Source organism: Mastomys coucha, unplaced genomic scaffold (assembly GCF_008632895.1).
Source record: "Mastomys coucha isolate ucsf_1 unplaced genomic scaffold, UCSF_Mcou_1 pScaffold15, whole genome shotgun sequence".
Lineage (NCBI taxonomy): Eukaryota > Metazoa > Chordata > Mammalia > Rodentia > Muridae > Mastomys > Mastomys coucha.
The window spans coordinates 96696191-96711618 of NW_022196897.1; the positions used below are offsets into that span (position 1 = coordinate 96696191).

The 15428-nt window shown below is 35.3% G+C and overlaps 1 protein-coding gene across 1 annotated transcript in view; it reads left to right on the top strand.

Annotated features, from left to right (window-relative positions):
• The first annotated feature begins 15022 nt into the window (after positions 1–15022).
• The window catches only part of LOC116091760 (olfactory receptor 4F21-like), a 1074-nt gene continuing 668 nt past the window's right edge, over positions 15023–15428 (top strand). Inside the window, exon 1 of the mRNA XM_031373244.1 lies at positions 15023–15423. Within this exon, the coding sequence (XP_031229104.1) occupies positions 15052–15423 (372 nt within the window). The 5' untranslated portion in view covers positions 15023–15051. The remainder of the gene's footprint in view (positions 15424–15428) is intronic.

Sequence of the window (15428 nt, forward strand, 5' to 3'; positions counted from 1 at the left end):
GGTAAAAGGAGAGCAGCAATTCAGTAACTTTTGATCTAACATCCACAAGAATTCCCACACATGAACACAAGAATACTTAAATAAATAAATAAATAAATAAATAAATAAATAAATAAATAATATATAAATGTTTTAAAAGGGACCACACACAGGACCAGCCAGGAGGCACAAGCTGCAGAAGCAGCAGGGCAGCTGAGACAGGATCCTTTCTAACTCAGTCTACAACTAGGAGGGACAGCAGATCCACAGCAGTAGACCTTTCCAGAAAGCAAAGAACTTGTCTTCAGGGAGTACTCTGACTGCAAAACTCAGGAGGGACTGCTGATCCACAGCCCTCTGCCCACAGGTCATACCAGAGAAGAGCTGATCTCCCAGAAGTACTGACACAGGTTTACAGACACACAGGAGGAACAAGCTCCAGCCAGATACAGCAAGAACATCTAACACCAGAGATCAACAGATAGAGAAGGGCAAGCGTAAGAATCTTACTGAAAGAAACCAAGACTACTTGGCTTCATCAGAACCTAATGAAGTTAGGTTCACTCACCACAGCAAGTCCTAGATACCCCAACACACCAGAAAAGCAGGATTTGGATCTAAAATAATATCTCATGATGATGATAGAGTAATTTAAGTAGGACATAAATAACTCCCTTAAAGAAATACAGGAGAATACAGGTAAACAGGTACAAGCCCTTAAAGACGAAACACAAAAATCCATTAAAGAATTACAGGAGAACACGAGTAAACAAGTAGAAGCCCTTAAAGAGGAAACACAGAATCCCTTAAAGAATTACAGGAAAGCACAACAAAACAGGTGAAGGAATTGAATGAAACCATCTAGGACCTAAAAATGGAAGTAGAAACAATTAAGAAATCACAAAGAGAGAAAAGTTTGGAGATAGAAATTCTACGAAAGAAATCAGGAACCATGAATGCAAGCATCACCAATGGAATACATGAGATAGAAGAGAGAATCTCAGAAGCAGAAGATATCATAGAAAACATTGATAAAACAGTCAAGGAAAATGCAAAAAGCAAAAGGTTCCTAACCCAAAACATCCAGGAAATCCAGGACAAAATGAGAAGACCAAACATAAGGATAATAGGTATGGAAGAAAGTGAAGACTCTCAACTTAAAGGGCCAATAAATATCTTCAACAAAACTATTGAAGAAAACTTCCTGAATCTAAAAAGAGAGATGCCTATGAACATACAAGAAGCCTACAGAACTACAAATAGTTTGGACCAGAAAAGAAATTCCTCCCACCACATACTAGTCAAAACACAAATGCATAAAACAAAGAAAGAATATTAAAAGCAGTGAGAGAAAAAGGTCAAGTAACATATAAAGGCAGACCTGTCAGAATTACACTAGACTTCTCGCCAGAGTCTATGAATGCCAGAAGATTCTGGGTTGATGTAATACACACCCTAAAAGAACATACAAACTCTAAGAGAGAACAAATGCCAACTCAGGCTGCTACACCCAGCAAAACTCTCAATTACCATAGTTAGAGAAAACAAAGTATTCCATGAAAAAAACAAATTTACACAATATCTTTCCACAGATCCAGCCCTTCAAAGGATAATAAATGAAAAACTCAAACACAAGGAGGGAAACTCATCCTAGAAAAAGCAAGGAAAGTAATCTTACAACAAAACTAAAATATATATATATATATATATATATATATATCACATGAAGAGAATTCTAAATCTAACAAGAAGAGCAAGAAGCAACAATTACTTTACATTAATATCTATTAATATCAATGGACTCAATTCCCCATAAAAAGACATAGACTATCAGAGTGAGCAGGTAAACAGGACACAACATTTTGTTTCATACAGGAAATCCACCTCAGTGACAGAGACAGACACTACCTCAGAATAAAAGGCTAGAAAACAAATTTCCAAGCAAATGGTCCCAAGAAACAAGCAGGAGTAGCCATTCTAAAATCAAAAAAGAAATTGACTTTAAATCTAAAGTAATCAAAAAAGATAAGGAAAGATACTTCATACTCATCATCAAAGGTGAACCAAGATGAACTCTCAATTTTGAGCGTCTATGCTCCAAATGCAAGAGCATCTACATTCATAAAAAAAGCTTTACTAAAGCTCAAAACACACATTGCACAACACAATACTAGTGGGAGACTTCAACACACCACTCTCTGTCATGGAAGATCCTGGAAACAGAAACTAAACAAAGACACAGTGAGGCTAAAGGAAGTTATAAAACAGATGGATTTAATAGATATCTGTAGAACTTTTTATCTTAAAACAAAAGGAAAAAACTTATTCTCAACACCTCATGGTACCTTCTCCAAAACTGACCATATAATCAGTTACAAATTAGGCCTCAACATATGCAAGAAGATTGAAATTATTCCTTGCATCCTATCAGATCACCATGAACTAAAGCTATTCCTCAATAACAACATAAACAATAGAAAGCCCACATATATTCATAAGCTTAACAACACCCTACTCAATGATAACTTTGTCAAGGAAGAAATAAAGAAATTAAAGACTTTCTAGAGATTAATGAAAATGAAGCCACAATATACTCAAACTTATGGGACACATGAAAGCAGTCCTAAGAGGAAAACTAATAGCTCTAAGTGCCTCCAAAAAGAAACTAGAGAGAGCATACAGCAGTAATTTGACAGCATATTTGAAAGCTTTAGAACAACAAGAAGCAAATTCACCCAAGAAAAGTCAAAGGCAAGAAATAATGAAACTCAGGGCTGAAATCAACCAAATAAAAACAAAATGAACTATACAAAGAATCAACCAAACCAGGAGCTGGTTTTTGAGAAAATCAACAAAATAGATAAACCCTTGGCCAGACTAACTACAGGGCACAGAAACAGTATTCTAATTAACAATATCAGAAATGAAAAGAGAGACATAAAAACAGACACTGAGGAAATCGAAAAAATCATGAGATCTTACTAAAAAAGCCTATACTCAACAAAACTGGAAAACCTGGATGAAACAGACAATTTTGTAAATAGATACCAAGTACCAAAGTTAAATCAAGATCAGATAAATAATCTAAACAGTCCTGTATCTGCTAACGAAATAGAAACAGTCATTAATAGTCTCCCAACCAAAAAAAAGCCCAGGACCAGATGGGTTTAGTGAAGAGTTTTTATCAGACCTTCGAAGAAGACTTAATACCAATACTCCTCAAACTATTCCACAAAATAGAAACTAAAGGTACTCTACCCAATTCATTCTATGAAGCCACAATTACTCTGATACCTATACCACACAGAGACCTAAGGAAGAAAGAAAACTTCAGACCAACATCCCTTATGAGTATCTATGCAAAAATACTCAATAAAATTCTTACAAACCAAATCCAAGAACACATCAAAATGATCATCCATCATGATCAAGTAGACTTCAACCCAGGGATGCAGGGATGGTTCAATATATGGAAATCCATCAATTTAATTCACTATATAAACAAACTCAAAGAAAAAACCATATGATCATCTCATTAGATGCTCAGAAAGCATTTGACAAAAATCCAACTTCCCTTCATGATAAAAGTCTTGAAAAGATCAGGAATTCAAGGTCCATAACTAAACATAGTAAAAACAATATACAGCAAACCAGTAGCCAACATCAAACTAAATGGAGAGAAACTTGAAGCAATCTCACTAAAATCAGGGACTAGACAGCATTGCCCACTCTCTCCCTACCTATTCAATATTGTACTTGAAGTCCTAGCCAGAGCAATTAGACAACAAAAGGAGATCAAAAGGATACAAATTGGAAAGGAAGATGTCAAATTATCACTATTTGCTGATGATATGATAGTATACTTAAGTGACACCAAAAATTCCACCAGAGATCTCCTAAACCTGATAAACAACTTCAGCAGAGTAGCTGGATATAAAATTAACTCAAGCAAATCAGTGGCTTTTCTCTACACAAAAGATAACCCGGCAGAGAAAGAAATTAGGGAAACAACACCCTTTACAATTATTACAAATAATATAAAATACCTTGCTGTAACTCTAACTAAGCAAGTAAAAGATCTGTATGACAAGAATTTCAAGTCTTTGAAGAAGGAAATTGAAGAAGATCTTAGAAGGTGGAAAGATCTCCCATGCTCGTGGATTGGCAGGATAAAATATAATAAAAATGGCCATCCTGCCAAAAGCAATCTACAGATTCAATGCAATCCCCACCAAAATTCCAAATCACTTCTTCATAGACTTAGAAAGAGCAATTTGCAAATTCATCTGGAATAACAAAAAGCCCAGGATAGAGAAAACTATTCTCAACAATAAAAGAACCTCTGGTGGAATCACCATCCCTGATGTTAAGCTATATAGTACAAAGCAACTGTGATAAAAAAAAAAAAAAAAAAAAAAAAAAAAAAAAAAAAAACCTGCAAGGTATTGATACAATGGCAAGCAGGTGGATCAATGGAATAGAATCAAAGATGCAGAAATTAACCCACATATCTATGGTCACTTGATCTTTGACAAAGGAGCTAAAACCCTCCAGTGGAAAAAAGACAGCATTTTCAACAAACTGTGCCGGCTCAACTGGCAGCATGTAAAAGAATGCAAAATCGATCCATTCCTATTTCCTTGTACAAAGCTAAAGTCCAAGTGGATCAAGGACCTCCACATAAAACCAGATACAGTGAGACTAATAGAAAAGAAAGTGGGGAAGTGCCTTGAGCACATAGGCACAGTGGAAAATTTCCTGAACAGAACACCAATAGCTTATGCTCTAAGATCAAAAATTGACAAATGGGACCTCATAAAATTGCAAAGCTTTGGCAAGGCAAAGAAAACTGTCAGTAGAACAAAACAGCCACCAACAGACTGGGAAAAGATCTTTACCAATCTTATATCTGGTAGAGGGCTAATATCCAATATATACAAAGAACTCCAGAGTACCAAATAACCCTATTAAAAATCGGGTACAGAGCTAAACAAAAAATTCTCAACTGAGAAATACCAAATAGCTGAGAAGCACCTAAAGAAATGTTCAACATCTTTAGTCTTCATGGAAATGCAAATTAAAACAACCCTGAGATTCCACCTCACACCAGTCAGAATGACAAAGGTCAAAAATTCAGGTGACAGCAGATGCTGGCGAGGTTGTGGAGAAAAAGGAACACACCTTCACTACAGGTGAGATTGCAAGCTGGTACAACCACTCTGGAAATCAGTTTCATGATTCCTCCCATAATTGGACATAGTACTACCAGAGGACCCAGCTATACCACTCCTGGGCATATACCAAGAAGATGCTCTGATATGTAATAAGGACACATGCTCCACTATGTTCATAGCAGCCTTATTTATAATAGCCAGAATCTGGAAAGAACCCAGATGTCCCTCAACAGAGAAATGGATATAGAAAATTTGCTACATCTAAACAATGGAGTACTATTCAACTATTAAAAACAATGAATTTATGAGATTCTTAGGGAAATGGATGGATCTGGAGAATATCATCCTGAGTGAGTAACCCAATCACAAAAGAACACACATGGTATGTTCTCTGTAAGTGGATATTAGCCCAGAAGATCGGAACACGCAAAGTACAAATCACAAACCACAAGAAACTCAAGAAGAAGGAAGACCAAAGTGTGGATACTTTGTTCCTTTTTAAAAGGGAGAACAAAATATCCATGGAAGGAGTTGCAGAGCCAAACTATGGAACAGAGACTGAAGGAAGAACAATTCAGAGACTGCTCCGTCTGGGGATCCTTCCCATACTCAGTCATCAAATCCAGGCACTATTTAGATGCCAGCAAGTGCTGGCTGACAAGAGCCTGATATAGCTGTCTCCTGAGAAGCTATGACAGTGCCCTACTAGTACAGAAGTAGAGGCTCACAGCCATCCTTTGGACTGAGCACAGGGTCCCCAATGAAGGAGCTAGAGAAAGGACCCAAGGAGCTGAAGGAGTTGCAGCCCCTTAGGATGAACAACAATATGAACTAACTAGTACCCTCAGAGCTCCCAGCCAAAGAGTACACATGGTGGGCCTAATGGCTCCAACAGCATATGTATAGAAGAGGATGGCCTAGTCAGTCATCAATGGGAGGAGAGGCCCTATGAAGGTTCTATGCCCAAGTGTGTGAGAATGCCAGAGCCAGGAAGTGGGAGAGGGTTGGTTGGTGAGCAGGGGAAGGGGGTAGGGAACAGGGTTTCTCTTTTTTTTTTCTTTTTTCTTTTTCTTTTTCTTGGAGGGGAAACTGGGAAAGGAGGTATCATTTGACATGTAAATAAAGAAAATATCTAATAAAAAAAGAAAAATCACAATTGAAGCTTTAAAATATGTTTAGTTCATATCATAATAAAAGCATAAAACATATAGAAAACATCGGATACAGTGAAAATCATGCTTTGAGAGATGTGTGTGTGTTTATATGTGAATTATAAAATCATATCAATGAACAAAGTAACACAAATTTAAAATAAAGAAAGGAAACAAATTTAAATTATAAAAACATTTTTTATTCTGATATTCAAAGAGGCAAGAATAATGAGACTAATTATTCCAAATAACAAACTAATTCATAATATAGTAGTAAGTTCAATAAAGATAAAAGGCACAGATAAATCTTAGAATAAATAGAGCACTTAAAAATACTATTATTCATACAAGTATTTATTGGCTATATATACCCAATAAATTTATACTTTATTTGAAATTTAGAAATGCCTACTAATATGAAAATATTAAAGCAGAAAGTCTTTAATTTTTTTAAAAAATAGCTAATTTTATATGTGTATCTTGGGATATTCAGTGTACCATGTGTGTGCAGGAACACAAGGATGTCAAAAGAGACATTGGACCCCTAGATTTAGAACAGGTAAAACTAGACTTGTCTTCTCAAAGATCGAGAAGTGCTTTTAGCTACTAAACCATCTTTCCACATCTATCTTAAATGTATGTCCACTGAACTCTTATAGTATATAGTAATCATACTTATTCCAGTTGCTGTTAGCTTATTTCTCTGCACCTATTGGTGCTCCTTCTACTTTCATTTATAAAAATATTTTGAAATGTTTGTCTCCTGAGCCATTGTCATTTCACTTACCATGGTCCATATTTTATACCCTTGGTGATAGATATTTTGAATGGACCAAAATATACTCTTAAAACTTCAATATATTTCTTTCATTTGTTTTGTTGTTGTTGTTTTGTTTTGTTTGTGATGTCATTGATTTTTCACTGAGTTCCTTTTCTTGTTCTGTTTTTATTTTGTCTTGTTATGGTTGATTTCTTGGTACTAAAAGTTAAAGCCAAAATCTCATGCATGCTAGGGAAGCTCCCCAACACTCAGGTATATATTTCCTGCCAATTATTTTTATTATTTTATACTTGAAATAGGCTCTTATTAAATCACTCAGGTTATCTTTGACTTTCCAAATTTCCCACCTCAGCATCCAAGGGATATAGAATTACAGGCCTATATTTTGAGGCTAAGTTAGTTAGATATGTGTTTGCCAAATGCCTAACCATTCAATCTAACTAATCTCAAAAAATCAATGACATTCATCACAGTATTGGATGTAGGGAGAACATCTCTAGAACTTGCCAGAGACCTAGCATGGGCTAGGCTCTAGGAAGTAGGCTAACTCTAGCTGAGACTCCTAGAAGGGAGGATATGGAGCTATCTCCTATAGCTATGCATGACCTAGTAGAGCGATAAGAACACAAATCCACCCACAAAACTTTCAGCCCAAAATTGGACCTGCCTACAAGATGAGTAGGGACAAAAAACAGAGGTTAAGAGAATGGCCAACCAATAAATGGACCAATTTGAGACCCACTCCATGTTCAAGCACCAATCCCTGATACTATTAATGATACTCCGTTATGCTTATAGACAGGTGCCTAGCATAACTGTCCCCTGAAAGGCACCACCCAGCAGCTATCTGAAACAGATGCAGAAGACCCACTCCCACAAATTGGATTGAGCTGAAGGAGTCTTATGGAAGAGTTGGGGGAAGGATTGAGAGACCCTGAAAGGATAGGAACTCCATAGGAAGCCCAACAGGGTCAACTTACCTGGACCCTTGGGGGCTCTCAGAAACTGAACCACCAACCACAGAATATACATGGACTAGAAACTTGGGCCCCCACACATATGTGGCAGACATACAGCTCAGTCTCAGTGTGGGTCCCCTAACAACTGCATAGGGGTGCTTCCTAAAGCTATTGCCTCTTTGTGAATCAAGTTCCTCTAACTGGGCCTCCTTGTCTTGCTTCAGTGGACAAGGATGCCCCTATCTTTGAAGAAACTTGATGTGGCATGGTGGGGTGATATCCAGGGGGGCTTCCACCCTCTCAAAGAAGATGGATGAAAAATGGGGAAGGGACTATGAGGGGGGCAGAAAAAGGTGGGGCAGAAAAAGGTAGGGCAGCAATCATGATGTAAAATGAAGAAAGAAAGAAAGAAAGAAAGAAAGAAAGAAAGAAAGAAAGAAAGAAAGAAAGAAAGAAAAAAAGAAAGAAAGGAAGGAAGGAAGAGAGAGAGGGGGAGAGAGAGAGGGAGAGAAAGAAAGGAAAAAAGAAAGAGAGAGAGAGAGAGAGAGAGAGAAAGAAAGGAAGGAAGGAAGGAAGGAAGGAAGGAAGGAAGAAAGAAAGAAAGAAAGAAAGAAAGAAAGAAAGAAAGAAAGAAAGAAAGAAAGAAAAAGAAAGGAACCAAAACCAAGCAAACAAGATATAACAGGCACAAAATAATAAGGTTGACTAATTCATTCCTTAGAAATGAACTTACAAAGCAAAGCTATTTGACTTTTCCCACTATGCCAAAAATGTTGAGTCAAGGAATAATATCTTAAGTCAAAAGGTAATATCTTTAACAAGTGAGGAATGAATCTCACCATGTCCCTACAATATGAAAATCAACTCTGTCTTACATCTGGTCAGTCATGTTGGTGAAACTTTATGTGTGCCAGAAGATCAGAGAGTTTGCTATAAGATTGTACATTCTACTGATGTCAAAATCCTCACCTTGTGTTCTGGCTTGTATTGCTCTATTAAGCAAAAGGTTAATTGATGGACACTGTATCTGTAGTTCTTCGATTCTGTATCCCTCAATTCTGTACTCATTCTTTTTCTATCATGTATTTAGGTTTAACTTAAAGTACTATATTTATGATGATAATTTTGCTTGTTTGTGTGCACATGCATGTGTGCTCCCACTCAAAGTTGTTCTACTTATTTACCTTCTCTGTACATATTTTTGTCTTGAACTTTCATTCATCTATGTAAGCCAATTACATACATGACAATATATTATTCTCAAATCCCTTTTATTTCTAATATTTTGTAAACCACTTATTTTCATCTTTTTACCAAAAGAATTGATCAATATATTTGCCAGAAAAAAAAAAAGTTTTGCTCTTTGAGCCAAAGGGTTCTGGTACATTGAATACCAATGTTTGTAAGGAAATAGATTTACTCTAAATTAGTGTTTCTATTGTCTCAATGTACAGCAATGAACTATGTCTTAAAAAAAAAGAAAAAGAGTGGCTGTACCAGTTTGCAATCCCACCAGCAATGAAGTAATGTTCCTCTTTCTCCACAACTTCTCCAGCATCTGCTGTCCCCTGAGTTTTTTATCCTAGCCAATCTGACTGGTGTGAGGTGGAATCTCAGGGTTGTTTTGATTTGCATTTCCCTGATGACTAAGGATGTCGAACATTTCTTTAGGTGCTTCTCAGCCATTTGGTGTTCATCAATTGAGAATTCTTTGTTTAGCTCTGTACCCCATTTTTTAATAGAGTCATTTGGTTTTCTGGAGTCTAACTTTTTGAGTTCTTTGTATAACTTGGATATTAGCCCTCTATCAGATATAGGACCAATGGAGCTGAGGGGTTTGCAGCCCCTTAGGATGAACAACAATATGAACTAACTAGTACCCTCAGAGCTCCCAGGGTCTCAACCACCAACCAAGGACTGCACATGGAGAGGTCTGATTGTTCTGGCAGCATGTGAATAGTAGAGGATTGCAATTTGATCATCAATAGGAGGAGAGGACCTCGGCCCTGTGAAGGTTCTGTGCCCCAGTGTAGGGGAATGCCAGGGCCAATAAGTGGGAGAGGGTGGGGTGGCAGGCATGGGGAGGGGGGAGGCAACAGGGGTTTGTTTTGTGGTTCTTGTTTGTTTCTTTGTTTTTTTGGAGGGGAAACTGGGAATGGAGAAATTTACATGTAAATAAAGAAAATATCTAATAAAAAAAAAAGAAAAATAAAGAAAAAGATCTTAAGCAACAGCTTTCCCTGTGATGGAATTTCAAAGCAAACTATCAAAGCAGCTAAAATAAGGTTTTGCAGGGCAGTGAAAATCCATGTGGGCACACATACTAAATGGGCAGCTAAGAGTACACTATTTTACTTGGTTTCTTTTATTTCTATATATTTCTTAGTATTGGGTATAAACATAATTTAATAGGTACCAAACAGGTATTATCAATGTTTTAAATAGTCCAATACTTCAATGTACATCAAACCTCAAAGTGAAGAAAATATTATCATAGTCATACAGTGACTCTCATCAAATAGAATAGTCAATTTTCCAATAATCAATTCTGTGTCTATTAATAGTTGACTCTTGGGAAGAACAATATTAATGGAAGGCATTGTTTCTATAGAAAATCAATAATGATTTAGGTATTGAACTTTATGCCCAGTTGTATTAATTGGTTACATTCCTGCTAATAAATACCCATGTGCCTTTAGCTGTACTGTTGAGTGATGAATTAGAGAAAGAGTAAGTCTCTCTGTGTTTCTCATTCTTAGAAGATGCTGGGGACAGAATCTATTCTTACATAGGTAGGATGAGTACTGTTCTCTATCCTTCTGGTTTCAGGTCCCACACCCCTCACCTTGTTCTGTGCTTTTGTTCTTCACACTTAACTTTTTTCCACCCTTATGTTTCAATCTCACTCAAGTTCATTTGTAACTTTTGGTTTCTTTCCTCACAGCTGAAACTGAGTGGAGAGAAACTCAAATATTCTTCAAAGCAGTAATATTTTAAAGTAATATGTTTAGTATTTAGACCTTTCTGCTTTCTCTCTAAAAAAAATAAGATCATACAAGTAAAAAAGGAATGTCTATAGTATCTTCACTATATACTAGCAATTCAACTACTTCTTCCAATGTGTGTGTATATATATATATATATATATATATATATATATATATGCATACATACATATGGCCTGTCTCCATTTCCCTCAGTTGTTCTACTTCTTCTCCTTTACTGCCTTTTTCTCCTTCTCTCACCTACTTTCTCCAACCAGAGTCAAGATTTTTCTTAGCTTAGTTTGGAAACGTAGAGTTCAGTTCTCTGTGATTGCATTATTCTCGATATTTTTGGCTTGGAAATTCACTTATGTCCATGGCAGACAATAGGCGTTACACATTTTATATGTGGAAAAGGATTTTTCAGAGACATGAAGTTGTCAAATATTTATTAGTTCCAGCCTACAGTTTTGCTGGTTGGGCTATAAATGACTCTTAAAGTTTAAGTCAGTTTTCTGGAATTTGATGTTTTTTTGTATGCTTGGTTGCTTCTACAGTTTCCCAGAACTGTATATATGTATATACACATATATACATATATACACATATATACACATATATATATATACATGTATACACACATATATATACATATATATATGTATGTATATGTATATATATGTGTATATACATGTATATATATGTATATATGTGTGTGTATATATACATGTATATATTTACACAGTTCTGAGAAACTGTAGAAGCAACCATATATATATATGTGTGTGTGTGTATACATGTATATATGTGTGTGTACATATATATGTGTATATATACATATATACATTTGTGTATATATATTTGTATATGTGTATGCACATATATATGTTTACATGTATATATATACATTTATACATATATACACATATATATATATATCTTTTTATGTATTAACTTGGATACATTTTGAATTTGAAAAAGCACTATACTTAACATAGAACAACTCATATTGGTAAGAATAAACTGAAATTGTTATCTCATCCCCAAACCAGAAGTTGCAAAGATGACTTAGCAGGTAAAGGAGCTTTTCAAAATTCAAGTTTCTAGATTTGTATGTGATTAAAAATGTGTTTTGAAAAATAGACAATTTGTATCTATTTCTTTATAATTTGGTAAAATCATCATTTCTTAAATTGAGTCAGTCTGTGGCACTTCCTAAACAATAATAGTTTTCTGTGCCCTGCCCTAACTCTCATTATTTATTTCTCCAAATTTCATGATTTCCATTTTGGGCTAGTCCATCATATTTATACTACATTTCAGGAATTATGCAGTTAATTTATAGTCTTCTGGGAATTGAAAGATTCATAAGTCTGAACTTGCTTTATTCTTTTACAATAGTTTGGTTTACCATTTTAAACAGGATTTCAAGTGTATCAGAAAATATTTTAATTGAATGTATATGATATCTATGTACTTTTTATATCTTTTTATGTATTTCTGACTTAAATTAGTTTAAATATTCTTCTTCAATATCACAGTACTTCTTTGTCTTAATTTTACAGGTAGTCATGTAATTTCGCAATTGATTACTGAAATTTTAGTTTGTTGCTTCAAATAGCATTCCCTGATTTAGATTCTTGTCTATTTCATAACACACTGCTAATATATAACTCTAACAGGCTTTTCTTTTTTAAAAAAAATTTTATTATATATTTTCTTTATTTACATTTCAAATGTTATCCCCTTTCCTGATTTCCCCTCCAAACCCCCTAGCCCATCCCCCTCCCACTAGAGAAAGGACCAGAGGAGCTGAAAGGGTTTGCAGCCCCATAGGAGGAATAACAATATGAATCAAACAGTACCCCCATAGCTCCCAGGGACTAACAGGCTTTTCTTTACTCTTTTAGCTTTATATTTTACTGAAAATCAGAAGTTGACAACTTAAAAATGTCATACAAATCATCTTGAATATGTTATTTATAAATGTTTGCTTTTATTTTTAAAAATCTGTAAGTCCATTTAAAAATTAGTAACTCATATATTCATTTTCTATAGTAAGTGGGTTAAAATCTTCTGAAATATTCTGCTGTTTCTTCAAAAATTTTATACACTGTCTTGCAGAACTTCAAAAAGTACGTAAGAAATACACCCAAGAACTGAGTTGGAAAATCACATTGACAGCATGATCTACAAATAGGATGCTCCACAAACATCCTGCAGATTGACATAAACACAAGAAAGAAAGGAGACAACAGTATCATTCATTGGAGTTGAGATAAAGAAACTTGAGAAGTAGAAGCAAAAATTTAAAATAGTGATCTAGAGGAGGGAATTGATTTAGGAATTATTAGAAAGCAAACATATAAAACAGCATAGCAACAGTTTAGAAAAAATCTGGTTCTGATATAAAATAAAGATTGCTTCGCTTAAAATTAACATCCCTCTGCTCACATTCTCAGGAAATAGAATTTATGTTGATAAAAAATGGAAAGGCACATAGCTGATAGATGTCAGAAAGCCACGGAGAGAAACATATAGAAATAAGACAATGATCGAGAATATGAAATTTTGCAGTAGCACCAAGAATACTAAGATTAATATGATATTGAGATTTATAATTATTTTCTCTAAAATAATCTAAAGAAATGAAAGTATCACAGTAAAATGAATAAACTTGGTCAAGGCCTTACAAAGGAGGAGTTGGAGAGAAAGGACTAGGTAGTGCACAGAGTTCCAGACCTTACTTATTTATGTGTTTGTATACTGGCTTTACATTTTGACACAAGGTCCCCGGAAGTTGATTCTGGCCTCAAGCTCACCATCTGTCTCTGAATTACATTGCATTGGTGACCATCTTCTGTTGCCCACACCTAAGTGCTACCACCCATAGCATCTAGATATTTTTAAAGCAATAATAGAAAAAGAATTCACTATGTTAGCAGCTAAAGGAAAATAAAAGCTGAATATAGTTTAGTCCATTGATTATATGTCCAAGAAAGATCTACAGCATTTGATTAAAGGGACTGCCCTTGAAGAACACAGTGTGATAATTAGGAACATGGATTACCATATACTTTAGTTATGAATGCAAGTCCTAATTCTAACACTTTATTCTTCTAAAATTCACTGTCTCCATGTAAAGAATGGATCTAACAAAAATAGCTCTGGGAATTGTGTGAAATTTAAGTAAATACTGAACATAGAGCCCTTTGCAAATAGTAGTTTAATAAAAGTCATATGTAAGCATTATATATATAAGCATTGATTACTATATTTTACTTCCATATGCATATTCTATCTTTGTAAGAAAGGGATCACTCAATACCTGTATTATTCAGAACAAAATTTAAGTATTGTGAATGACTTTTATCGGTGTATCTGACCTCTACTTGTGCGAACAAAAAAAAAAAATACATACCAGGTACACTGGATAAAATGCTCAGTTTGTCAAGAAAATAATGATGTCCACAAAAGGAGTAAGAAATACAGCTAGGAGTAATTTGCAAGTTACAGCAAGTGTTGGTGTGAAAATAATATTTTGACCTAACTCATAGGGGAAAGAGCCAAGAGAAACATAAAGACATCTTTGAAAGGGCAAAAGCAAAGCAAAACAAAACACAAAATACCTGGATCAAAAACAAAAAACAAGAAAAGTAGCCTACTTTCATGTATTTAATATCTAGCAATGTCCTTTTCTTCAATACTTAATAATATACTATCATTATATGAAACCATTTTGTGTCCCAGGAGCTTTGAACCCATGATTCTCCACCCTCAGCAACATACACACTGGAACTAATGAAAGATGCTGCCTTACACTACCAGTTTCCATCTCTTCTCGCTTGATCTCCTGATCACTATTCTTCCTTTTCCTACTGTTTTTCCTGTATTTCTGACTCTGATACATACAATAAACAAAACAGAGTTATAATCAATGGATATACACTGTACTATCTCTGATGATAACATTATCATTTTCTATCAACAGGTCCACTGAAACCTTCTCCTCTATTCCAGTCAATGGATCAAATAAATGAAACTGTAGTTTTTGAATTTGTGTTGTTGGGACTCTCCAGTTCTTGGAAAAGTACCATTTTTCTCATGTCCACCTTCTCTTTGCTCTATGTAAGCATCATCCTGGGAAACCTTTTCATTGTCTTTTTGGTAATTACTGACTCCCATTTACAGTCTCCTATGTATTTTCTTCTGGCCAATCTGTCCCTCATTGATGTTGGACTCTCCTCCACCACAGTGCCCAAGATGATCTCAGATCTTCTGAGAGAACACAAAGTCATTTCTTTCCACAGCTGCATGACTCAGATATGCTCCATCCACATTATGGGAGGAGTGGAGATGGTGCTGCTCATAGCCATGGCGTTTGACAGGTACACGGCCAT